This window comes from Hordeum vulgare, chromosome 2H (assembly GCF_904849725.1).
Source record: "Hordeum vulgare subsp. vulgare chromosome 2H, MorexV3_pseudomolecules_assembly, whole genome shotgun sequence".
Taxonomy (NCBI): domain Eukaryota; kingdom Viridiplantae; phylum Streptophyta; class Magnoliopsida; order Poales; family Poaceae; genus Hordeum; species Hordeum vulgare.
Window position 1 is genome coordinate 496,879,640 of NC_058519.1, and position 13,356 is coordinate 496,892,995.

Consider the following 13,356-nt stretch of genomic DNA (forward strand, 5'->3'; position numbering starts at 1 on the left):
ACCCAAGGTAAGTTGACACCATGCTCATTCATATACACGTTACACATGTTTTTTAATAACAATGTTATATAATACATATGCAGGATGATTTTGAATTGAGGAAGTGGTTTTTAATTCATATTTTGAAGTATGAAGAGGATGAAGTTCTAAACCATATCCCAATCTTAGAACGAAGCATTATAGATCGCATCAAAAGACGGACCTTCCAGAGACGATCATCATCAAATAGTGACTACTAGATAATGTTGAGTAGTTGTTATTTTTAAGTATTTTGTAATAAGTAAAAATTACAATACATTTATGCAATCGTTAATTTTATGTGAAGACATGTGTATTCATTGTGTGTTAGATGTGATAATTTTTTCATTTTGGTTTTTTGGATCACGCCATTTCAACTTTCACCAAACAAACAAGCACTATGTCTTAATCTAAACAAAGTATTACATTGAAATCATTGGACATGGAAACGCATCTAAATCTTCAACTCCCTCCGTTTTAGTTTATAAATCCGGCACGTTTATCTAGGTCATCAATTTAACCAACTTAATAAGAGACATATATTATAAAAAATATATCATTAAAAACTTTAGATATTCTATTTTCTAATGATATATTTCTTATGTTAAATAATATATTTTATATAAGTCAAATTGACGATCTAGGTACACGTGCATGCCTTATAAACTGTAATGAAGGGAGTAATAAAAACACAATACAAAATTCATGTTCCTATTATAATTTATTAGGATACATGCGCGTTGAGCGTGCATGCTCACTAGTATAGCCAAGCAAAAGCATGAAGCCGACACAACACTTGGAAAAAATATCATGGATCCACATCCAGCGGCAGCATGTACCGAAAGACCAAAAAAAGACATGATAACAGGCCAGCAATTCAGAGAGATATGACATAAAATCCAGCTGATCCATACAGCAATATCATACATATAAGGGGTGATAGCATACATATAAAAGGTTAGCTTGCAACGGATAACATCCCTCCGCTGGCCAATTAACGGTATGCAATCTGCACTTCAACTTTACCATGGTCAGCATTGCAGATTGTCTTTTCATGCTGGTCATGGTTGAAGGTAAGATCACCTTGGAAGGAGATTGTATGGCCGTCATTAACATGGCCAGAATTAGTAAAAACACAAAGGTTCAGCTTGATTATCAAGATCGGCTCTAAGTATATCGGAACAGCTGCCCATGTCCGCAACAATGGAAGTCTGCCATCAATAACCTCTGCCTTATCATCTTGTCCACACTGAAAAAGCAGGACATTATAGTCGCCATAGAACTGATGGTGTGCTGTGATTTCACCACATGCATAACATCCGGTGTCAATGGAGCTACAGCCACTGCCAGATGTGAGATGAAGGTTGATACACAATCTGGCCTGTATAGCACGATACATCGGCACAAAAATCACGTCTATATCACGGCCATATCTTGTTGGCATTGTGTGGATAATGACACTGTTACATGCATAAGGGTCCACACAGAATAGGTAGTTTGCTATGTCAATCCGGTTATCATCCTCTGGGATTTCAACTCTAATGCGGAAATAGTCCTCAAGTGCCGCCCCTTCTGCCCTGAGAATCAAATTACCCTGCACAAATGGCATTGGAATAAAATGATTCAAAAGATACAAAAAAAACAGAGATAAAGACATACTGCCTTCATCTCAAGGAATTAAGGTAGGTTGTTTAGTCTGGAATTCCATTAATAACCGGCCATTTTGATTCTTCAAAATAACTCGATGAATTAGTAGATCCTTTTAGGAGGCCCTCAATAACCATAGATCGAACCTATCCTATTTTTACAATGTGATGGCTGGCTATTCATGGACTAGCTGTAGGTACCTACTATCTTGTTTCTTGTATCAATATCAGCAATGCAGTCCATCCAATGATAAACCAAATTCCAACTATAGAACAATGACACAATCAAACCTGAATGAACAAAATGTTGAATTGAACTGTACCAGCCTATAACTCCAAAATAGATTGCCAATGAATCATAAGGGAAATTGTCTTAAAAAGTTCTAAAATCCTATGAGAAAAGGTTCTAAGGATGTAAATCCTATAAAAGCATGTGAAATTTCTTTCAATCAAAGAAGCCCTAAGTAGCGCTCTACTATGGAAAGTCTTTTTTCTGTACGCCACTTATGAATGTAAAATGAAATGAATTTTTGAACCTGTGTAGCATATATGCGTGTGTGTTTGCAAAAAGTTTTGGATTTTGTTGTGCAGTAAAAAATGTTTTTCTTTAAACGGGCACCATGGTGCCCGTGCACAACTACGAATATTCGCTATGTAGCACTCTACTATGAAACAGAGGGTGCACTGCATATACCTGTGAATCAACATTGCGATGAGGTTGTCCATTTAGCGAGGAGCAGTAGTAATGTGAACAGTCGCTGAAAGCAACGAAGGTGCCCACAAAGGGAAATCGGGGACGCACAGATAACAGCTCCACCAAGTGCCGAGAGTAGCTGTAAGCAACATGTAGATTCTTGCTGTCTCCGTGATAGCCAATTTTCAGACACGGTGGAATATCCTTTCTGTAGTCATCTCCACCTCCGTCAGAGTAGTCACCATCTGTGTCATGGTAGTCTCCATCTGTGCCATGGTAGTCGTCACAGTTACTGCAATCCTCACCATCACTATTGTGGCCGTACTCAGCAAGCTGCTCGCTATAATCATCATCTGCAGCAGGAGAGTTTTTGTCTCCCGTTTGCTCATCTGCAAGATTGACAGTTTCTTCTCTCATTCCCGTTCCCCTTGCCCTTTCCCTTACACCTCTACTACAAAAAAGCCGTCGAACAACATCGAGACTTCCGTAATGAATAAATCTAATGGGCTCAGAGATGCAGGCCTGTTTCAGGAAAAGATCGAGTATTGTAGATAATGAAAAAGAAAGTGATATAACAGTAATCAATCAAGCTTCGATCAATCAGATCGATGTTGGATAAACTATTTCGTCTAGTTAGCAGATTCAAAATCAAAAGGGTGGATACATGTGTAATACCTGCAGAGAGCAGAAGATGGCACTCCAACATGCTCTTTCGGGTTCGGCGGCAACGCTCAGCGGCATGATTCTCGGTTCTCACGGCTTAGCTTGGGGGCGGCGGCCCTTGGCAGGTTATTAAACCCTAGATCGATTCGATGGCGCTGGTAGTCCTGATAAGTCTTTTTATACGGCATATGCCCAAACCTGGTCTTGCGGCCTGGGCAATCTCTTTCCGATTTGCTGTTTCAAGAACTTAGTCCGCCCAGGCCCATCAGTCTGTAACAAGGCCCGCCCAAAATCGCTCCAGCTGGTAGGATGGCCCAAATCTCCGCGGAGTATCTTTATTATATCAAATCGTCGTCAGCGTCTTTATCGCCAGATACAAATAATCTTTACTCTTATCTAATAATCTTTACCTAATAATAAAGAGGCTATCGCTTCCGTCGGAAAACCCATCGATGTGATTTTATAAAAAAATCCTTACTGTTTATGACATTAAACTCGTAGTATATATTAAATATTTTCTAAAATACTCATATCTTTTAAACAGTAACTCCAAATTTAACATATTATACATGGAATTTGATTAGAAAAATATGTAGAATTTAAATATGATATTATTTTATCTGTTAAACGTTTAATAAAAATACTATCTAGGATGGAATCTTAATAAATAAGTCATTATTCGTCTTTCTTTCATACCGGTACTCATCCGGGTGAGGATTAACACGTCAACAAAATCAGGATTAGAGATGAAACTAAAGGTCACTTGACTGATTCTTTGTACGTATTAAATCTACATGCAAGCCGTGTTAAAATAGAAAACATGTGAAATTTTGAACTGCATTTTTGTAGGATAAGATCATCTTTATTTGTATCGTAACTACAAATTCTCAAATTATAGACCATTTTTTATAAATTAAGAGCGTGTGGTATTTCTTTCTCCCGTTGCAACGCATGGGCCCTTTTGCTAGTAATAATAAAGAGGCTATCGCTTCCGTCGGAAAACCCACCGTGGTATTTTACAAAAAAGTCCCTGTGCTTCTGATCTGATTCACCCGATTTTGTTTCACTATTTTCCGTGACCGGTTGTCTTCGCAATCTATCTAGGAGCAAAAAAAAAGGCCGCTTCTTCCACCGCCCCAATAGGCCGCGTCCGCTTCGCCGTGTGGCGCGCCGTTGCATCGCCGCACCTGACGGATCGGCGCGTGTACTGCCCCGAAGAAAGTGTGGCCCTGCCGCCGCTCTCCCTCCCCGGCGAGTCCATCCGCACGTGCTTCGCAGGCAACCACGACGAAGGCTGGGTCGCCTCATTTAAGGCCATTAACTTCTTCACCGGCCAAGAGACGGCGCTCGTTTATCCCTCTTCCCGTGACGCTCCTCCTCCTCTTCCTCTCAGCGCGCGCGGCGGACGCGGCCGCTTCTTCCTCCCCACGCCACCCAGCCTCCTGCTCCCCAAGGGTCAACGCCACCGGCAGCTCGTTTATCCCTCCTCCTGTGACGCTCCTCCTCCTCTTCCTCTCAGCGCGCGCGGCGGACGCGGCTGCTTCTTCCTCCCCACGCCACCCAGCCTCCTGCTTCCCAAGGGTACGCCGGTCTGGTCAACGCCACCGGCAGCTCGTTTATCCCTCCTCCCGTGACGCTCCTCCTCCTCTTCCTCTCAGCGCGCGCGGCGGACGCGGCCGCTTCTTCCTCCCCATGCCACCCAGCCTCCTGCTCCCCAAGGGTACGCCGGTCTGGTCCGCCAACCGCGACGCGCCGACGGCGTCCTCACGCCGCGTCCAGCTCTCCGCGCGCGGGCTCTCCGTGACGGATGCGGATGGCAAGACGGTGCTCTGCTGCCGGTCAGGAGGTCCAGCAGGGGGGCACCGCGTCGAGCGCGCAGCCGAAGTGTGTGGGTAGGTCGTGCCCGAGTGAGGGAAGGGCCGGCTCTGCCATGTCTGATTTGGACTCTGTTTGTGTTTGACCGTGTCCTGCTACAACTCGGTGCTACCTGACGAGGATTGGTCTTCTCTCCTATAAGAAGCAACGATTCTGAGCTGTAAACCCCATCAGGTTGCGTACTTGGACCAGAAAAAATACATCAAATCCTGGAGTTGGACGAAATAAGCATCATGTGGCCTTCAAGTTCGACGGAGGCAGAAGCGACAAGTTCGCCGGAGGTAGAAGAATCGACTGAGGTAGAAAAATATCCATCCAGCCATTTAACATCGTCAACAATGGCTACACCACAAGTATGTAATATAATACATTGTCTGTCAGATATTCATTGGTCGATATGTTCAGTGTGTGCGACTTTTTGACTGCTATTGTGTGTGAATTTGTTCTGCCCACTATGTATATAATCACTAAGCATTTGAAATTTGATTATCTAGGCAGCTTTTAGATCACATGAACTATAATAAGAAACGACAGTGCAGGCTTCCAGGCTCTGCACGCCCCTTAGCCTACATGCCTCGAGATAGCCTGATAAACTCACTCTTTGGGCCGACTAGATCTGAGAAAGACTTGATGAAAAGTATATTTGACCTGTTAGGCAGAGAAGAAGCAACGGCAAGGCAACGTTGTTGGGTCAAATGGCTAAAGAAGGTGATAGAAGCACTGGCTTTTTTCTTGCAACAGCTATAGGTCGAGTCAGGACCTGTATCTCTTTTGGTTGTGTGCCGAGGAACTCAGCAGCATACTAAAATTCAGTGGACCTTTATGCTTTCACCCAAGGAACCAAGGAATAGTATCTTAAGTAGGAAACTGTATATATATATATACTTAAAGCCATCCATATTCCATCACCCTGTTTTGTTGTCCTTTAATTTTTCTACCTGCATCCACGTGATGTACATTTTGCTCTTACACTTTACGGTCAATGCCACGAAAAAGACATAATTGATATATGGATTACAAGAAAATATACTAATATGGTTGTATGCATCCCTATAGTGGAGCTTCCAGTTTATTTGCTTGAGTTTTTTACCTTTCCGAAGTACTAAAAAATAAAATAGTGCCATCATTTCTCTCTAATTAATTATTTTATTTTTGTTGTGACTGCAGAAAATAGATGGCAACAGTGAACTTAATATTGCAGAGGATTTAGATAACCGACCTACCAAAAAAGCAAAAATTTCTGAATCAGATGTTCTGGAGTCATCACCTATGTTAACATCTACTCCTCTTTCTGATTTTTTTGAATCGATTGTGCCGGAATCAGATATTCAGATAGATCATGATCCATTACCATCAACTCTAGCCCCATCTAGCTCCACATTATCTCCTGTTTTTTCATTACATGATGTTAACGAACCAGATTTACATAAAGAGATCAAAGTTGATGAGAAAAATGATCCAGGCCCATCCAGCCCCACAATATCTTCTAATTTTCCATTACATGATTTTAAGGATCCAGATTCAAATAAAGAGATCAAAGATGATCAGTTATATTATTACCTCCCACAAGGTATTTGTTTAACTTATGATGTGTATTTTCATATCCAATATATATTCTTTAATTGTTTTTTGTTTTGCAGAGTATACATTAACCGATCATGATCTATGTGCTCATATAGCAATAGAATCACATCCGAGAAAAAAATTGTTGGTTCAGATAGATGGAAGTATTGTCTTATAAAAGCAATTAATGTGCCTCCTAGATGAAAAAGAGTGGGTGAATGATGATGTAAGTACCCTTACTCAAACAGAAATATTTTCAAATTTTTAATATCTATTAGTAATGTATTTTTTCAATCTTCATTACAGGTGATCAATGCATATATATGTTGTATAAAGGACCAAATACATGTCCAGAACGACAATAGTATATATTTTGAGAATCCTTTTGTTACCTCACTATTTAAACGTGATGGTGAGCATGGCATACAACAAGATAGTGCCTTTATGACAGAGCTTGTGACAAAATATATGAAGCATGACATGGTAATATCCATAACTATAATGTTCATGTTCTAGGTTTCATATAAAAAAATCCTAATTATCTTTATTACAGATTGAACTTCCAATAAATACGAACAACACACATTGGTATTTAGCCATTCTGAATACAAAAAAGCTTGAGATTCAAGTACTCGACTCATTGTGCTGGAAGTTTGACCGAGAGGATCTCACTATTACGGTTAGTTACAACACCAATTTAATTACTATATGTAAATGACATACATTCATTGTTCGCTAATGTGTATCATTTCTGATCACTATTTCTTTTTTAGCTACGAGGAATACAATTTCATTTGGACCACCTTAAAAGTCATGACTTGGTAAGTGATGATTGGAAAGACGTTGATCTTACTGAATGGAAGATCACATAACAGTTACAAAAGCCAATTCAAAAAAATAGTTCTTCATGTGGTTTGTTTATGGTCAAATTTATGGAATATTTCATGGGTTGTGCCCTGTCCTACACAATTACACAGGTATATATCTTCTTTCTTCAATATAAGAAGTATGTTAATTTTACAAAAAACTATGCTAATTTTTTAAAATATACTAATTATTTTTTGTGTTGCACAGGAGATGATTACTTCTTTTAGGTATAAGTTAGCCAGCATACTATTACGTTGGAAAACAAACACTGCAGATATGACTACAAGTATTGAACAAAGTGACGATGACACCGAGGGAGATGCTGATGATGTTCAAATATTGGAAAGTCTAGATTATATAAAAGAATCAAAACCAAAAATCCCAGTGTCTATTGAAAATAAATACAGATCATTGATATCTATTCTTTCAAACATGAGCTTGAATGAGTTAACAGGTGCACTCTGTAGCTTTATTACCTCAATCAATTACAATGACATTTTAGAGTAAGTCATTTGAAATTAGTAGTGCAATTGTATAATAACTTATTTTCTTAATGGTTTATTATCTTATATTTTCTCAATTGCCATCATCATCAGGAAGGTATGGGTCCAGAGTTCAAAGCCATATCCAATTAGTTTGTCTCTCAAAAAACTACAAGGAATGCTAAAGGGTGATTTACCAATGGACCGGGATTGCTTTGAAAAAAATTGTTGGTTCAGATAGATGGAAGTATTGTCTTACAAAAGCAATTAATGTGCCTCCTAGATGAAAAAGAGTGGGTGAATGATGATGTAAGTACCCTTACTCAAACAGAAATATTTTCAAATTTTTAATATCTATTAGTAATGTATTTTTTCAATCTTCATTACAGGTGATCAATGCATATATATGTTGTATAAAGGACCAAATACATGTCCAGAACGACAATAGTATATATTTTGAGAATCCTTTTGTTACCTCACTATTTAAACGTGATGGTGAGCATGGCATACAACAAGATAGTGCCTTTATGACAGAGCTTGTGACAAAATATATGAAGCATGACATGGTAATATCCATAACTATAATGTTCATGTTCTAGGTTTCATATAAAAAAAATCCTAATTATCTTTATTACAGATTGAACTTCCAATAAATACGAACAACACACATTGGTATTTAGCCATTCTGAATACAAAAAAGCTTGAGATTCAAGTACTCGACTCATTGTGCTGGAAGTTTGACCGAGAGGATCTCACTATTACGGTTAGTTACAACACCAATTTAATTACTATATGTAAATGACATACATTCATTGTTCGCTAATGTGTATCATTTCTGATCACTATTTCTTTTTTAGCTACGAGGAATACAATTTCATTTGGACCACCTTAAAAGTCATGACTTGGTAAGTGATGATTGGAAAGACGTTGATCTTACTGAATGGAAGATCACATAACAGTTACAAAAGCCAATTCAAAAAAATAGTTCTTCATGTGGTTTGTTTATGGTCAAATTTATGGAATATTTCACGGGTTGTGCCCTATCCTACACAATTACACAGGTATATATCTTCTTTCTTCAATATAAGAAGTATGTTAATTTTACAAAAAACTATGCTAATTTTTTAAAATATACTAATTATTTTTTGTGTTGCACAGGAGATGATTACTTCTTTTAGGTATAAGTTAGCTAGCATACTATTATGTTGGAAAACAAACACTGCAGATATGACTACAAGTATTGAACAAAGTGACGATGACACCGAGGGAGATGTTGATGATGTTCAAATATTGGAAAGTCTAGATTATATAAAAGAATCAAAACCAAAAATCCCAGTGTCTATTGAAAATAAATACAGATCATTGATATCTATTCTTTCAAACATGAGCTTGAATGAGTTAACAGGTGCACTCTGTAGCTTTATTACCTCAATCAATTACAATGACATTTTAGAGTAAGTCATTTGAAATTAGTAGTGCAATTGTATAATAACTTATTTTCTTAATGGTTTATTATCTTATATTTTCTCAATTGCCATCATCATCAGGAAGGTATGGGTCCAGAGTTCAAAGCCATATCCAATTAGTTTGTCTCTCAAAAAACTACAAGGAATGCTAAAGGGTGATTTACCAATGGACCGGGATTGCTTTAATTTGATCGTACGGAAGATTATGTTTGATGACATCCAAACGGCACAAAAAACAAAACGGTCAATAGTGAAGCATTATCTAGATTTGAAATTTTGGGTACGTTTTTATATTCATTATATTTTATTTGTATATTCTAAAGTTTTATTATTCTTTCTAACTAATTATTTTATATACTAGATAACTACTGATTTTGGATGACATCCAGATTTCCGTAAAAAATTAGATGTGGAACAACGAGCAAATTTTGTTTGTAGTTGGCCTGGTATGAAATATGATGTTTCAACATGCAAAACGGTAAGAGCACTTCTATTTACCTTTCGCCCCAATTTTTATTACATCTAATATGTAGCCTATTTCAGATCCATGTTCCAATACAATCCAGCGATGATTTTATTCTATTCACATTGGACAAAGATTCTAGAACAGTGTACATCTTGGATCCTACTCCTATTAATCCCATCTACCGATGCAACCCACTTGCAAAATATGTGCATAAGATTATATGGATAGCAGAACACTTACCGAAAGCAATGTCAAAAGCATGCCCTGGCTCTAGATGGAATGAAAATATTCTCCTATGGCATCAAAAAATAATAGATGATATTCCGGTTTATAACACGTAACATCTTTCAGGAGTTAACTACTATTTCCTCCATCCCAAAATTCTTGTCTTAGGTTTGACTAGAGATGGATGTATACAATATTAATTACTAACAATATAATTCGTATATACAAGGGAATTGTCCGGTTATCTTGTTCCCCTCTTCATGTCCACATGGCAAGACGAAAGACCGCATTTGCCATTTTAAAGGTAAATATCGCTACCGTGTATATCATTAATTTTATAATTACACATCTCATGTTGATGTCATCCTTTTACAAAAAAAAAGGAATGTACAGGATGGATATGAACTCAGAAAACTAATTTTGGGTCAAGTGCTAACATTCAAAGACAATGAATGTGAAGATAACATGCCTGCTGGTGTATTGGAATTCATCAATTGTATCAGGAAAATCCATAGTAAAACTGGTATGTCAAATCTCCAACATGTTGCTGCTCCCCCCTCTCTCTCAGTTTTACTGTAATTTTGTGGACCATTGTTATGCGATTATATGATTTTTGGTATTTACTTGAGTGAACATGTATGGTTTGTACCTTCTGGAAAGTGCTAGCACCCACATATTATCCACAAAATTCTTCTAAATGTCACGAGGCATGATCCACAAATTTTCTCAAGAATGACCCTTGGTATATATAAGGCATTCTTGCAATTTTAATAATACTCTTTTGGCTCTCATTTATTTGTTGGCATAGAGCATCGCATCATATAGAAGAGACATTCAAACATATGTATGAGAAACAATTTTAGAAAAAAAAAAGTTCCATTTTTGTTATCCATGTAACATAATTATGTGTCGATTCATTGTATCAATTAATCTCGAAACGTCAAATAATTACTCATATTTCTGATTACATTTTTGACATCTAAATGCACATTTTAACCTTTTCTTTACCAATATGCTTGTGCAGGGAGCTCAATCGGTGGAAGGTGATATATCAAAGAGAACTCTATCAACCAACAGTTAATAGGCAGTGAGCAGTGAGACAATGAGCATGTATATCTAAAGTTTTTTTAGAAAGTAAAGCTGAAGTTTGGTTTGTACTGAAGAAATCAAATAAGAAGTTCTAAGACAGATGCAAATTCTTTTGGAGATAGTCGTGTAATGTGTTGATGAAATGTTATTTTATAGGTGCTTGTCATTGGTTCTATTTGTTTTCTCTTTTGCTTTGCTTTTATATGTGATGCCTTGGTTAAAAAGGTATATGTACTATTTCTAATGCTTACCTGACATAGCCAAAAAACCAAGTTTCTACAATAATGTGCAAAGATTTATTTTTTCTTGATGAGCTCCTTCATTTCTGGATCTGCACGGATAATGATTCTGTACTTAGCAATATGGTTCTTCTAATATTTTCTGTTGTTGACTTGTTCTAATTAAGAACAACCAGCACAGAACCAACATTATTTTAGGAATTCTTAGGGGGGCACTAAGCTCATATACATCAAATACAACATAACAGGCATGCAAAAGTTTCTGCAATCTACCAAAGATAAAAATATCTTCTCAACAAGCTCACCACATCGGTAAGGAGGTCTGGATCACTGCACACTATACATTGTTGTAACTGCACACTGTACACTGCACACTGTGAACTGTAGCATCGCTGTACACTGTGCACTGTGCACTGTAGCATCGGTATTTGCAGCCCGAAGCTGTCTTTGCTTTGCAGGAGTCTGTATTCTAATCAAATTACAGCTACTATATGCTAAGCAACAGTCCGAATTCTAATCTAATTACATATACGTGGTGCAAGAGTCTGAATTCTAATGTAATTAGATACATGTGGTGCAAGAGTCCGAATTCTAATCTAATTAGATACACGTCGTGCTCCTTTATAAAAACGAGAAGCACATAGATTCACCTGGATTAGCTACGTTGTAACTTGGCTTTGCTGAGATATAATAGAGTAAAATAGATTAGTTATGGCATCTGGTCATTAACATAAATATGTAATGTAAGCTTAAATGCTAACCAGCAACCAGATGATACTGCCAAGCTATATGAGTGCTACCAGTTTATATTTTTCATCAAATATCAGATACAGACTTCACAAAATGAGACGGCGATAGTTTTAGTGTGCAATTTAAAATAATATATATACTCCTAACACTTTCAGCATACAGATGTTACATACAAAGGCATTGTAGTATTCAAGTTGGAATATACATAATGACATGTAATGCATGACATGCTTGATCTAAAAAGGTTATAATTGTAATAAAATAGACGGCAGCATGCAGAGTTGTCCAGCCAATTGATATTAGCCCTAACCAGACTAAGAAAAATGAGTTTTTCGAAGCCAGGGACACATAATGAAATGAAGGGAGCATACTAAATCAAAAGCATATAAATAGAATAGGGTCTTAACTTACAGTATCCATTATGACAATTTCCTCAAAAAAGTGTTTGGATCTCATGCTGTCAGCATATTTCTGCAGAGCAGAAAGGTAATTCTGGTGAAGGAATCACAAGTTTGACATGCATGCATGTCAATATACAGTAGTAACATGTATACTGTTAGTCTGGTTTAGTATGCTCCCTTCTGGTGAAGGAATTAGTTTATAGTAGGAAATGATATTTTCTCCTCAAACATTGGGTGGTTTAGCATCAGCAGCATATTGTTGTTAACAATAGCCCGAACTGCTAGCCAAAGTGGAAGGTGAAGATCTAGGATTCAGAACACAGATCTTTAGAAAGATAAATTTTATTTCACAGCAAAAGACATGTGAACCAAGTCTCATGCCCACTCAAAAACACTATGTTTAATGCATGCATCTCCGAGTGAAACTAATATGAAGATAAATGAAGTAACATGATGATAGAAATCTAGAGATGGCACTAATCGATCTACTCGGTGTCATCTGTAGTTCGTAGGTAAATAAGAATGCCCATGTGAACTTGAGGTCCTAGATAGTTTGTACAAATTGTCATATCACCAGACTGACACTTTAAACCTGTATGGATGAGCGTTTTATTATTATTATTATTTTCATGATGCTATGTTAAAAATATGATACTGCCTTGTACAGATTAAATCTATTATATCATTAATTTGAAATTCTTACATTATACAAACTCTCATACAGGAAATTTATTTGGAGCAAATGGATGCAGCCAAAGAACAAAAAAGAAAGAGAGATAGAGATCGGTATGCACGGATGACAAATGAAGAAAGGCAGGAGTCAAAGGAACAAAAAAAAGAAAAAATAAAGAGCAGAATGAACGGATGACCGAGGAAGAAAGGCAGGACAAACTGAAAAAACGCCGGGAAGCC

General features: G+C 37.4%; 1 protein-coding gene across 1 annotated transcript; it reads right to left on the minus strand.

Moving 5' to 3' along the window:
- Positions 1-894: 894 nt before the first annotated feature.
- On the minus strand, positions 895-3,229 carry LOC123426828. Its single transcript, XM_045110725.1, has 3 exons — positions 3,034-3,229; positions 2,359-2,880; positions 895-1,612 (listed from the first exon to the last, which is right to left on the minus strand). Exons 1-3 carry the CDS (start codon positions 3,097-3,099, stop codon positions 1,013-1,015), a joined length of 1,188 nt encoding a protein of 395 aa, XP_044966660.1. The 5' UTR covers positions 3,100-3,229; the 3' UTR covers positions 895-1,012.
- Between the last annotated feature and the right edge of the window lie 10,127 nt (positions 3,230-13,356).

Bases quoted from the DNA above. Each gene is read 5' to 3' on its own strand.
- LOC123426828 (XM_045110725.1), bottom strand. From the start codon at position 3,099: ATGCCGCTGAGCGTTGCCGCCGAACCCGAAAGAGCATGTTGGAGTGCC. The intron at 2,881-3,033 runs GTATTACACATG...TTCCTGAAACAG, and splicing joins CCATCTTCTGCTCTCTGCAG to GCCTGCATCTCTGAGCCCAT. The intron at 1,613-2,358 runs GTATATGCAGTG...CCATTTGTGCAG, and splicing joins ATCGCAATGTTGATTCACAG to GGTAATTTGATTCTCAGGGC.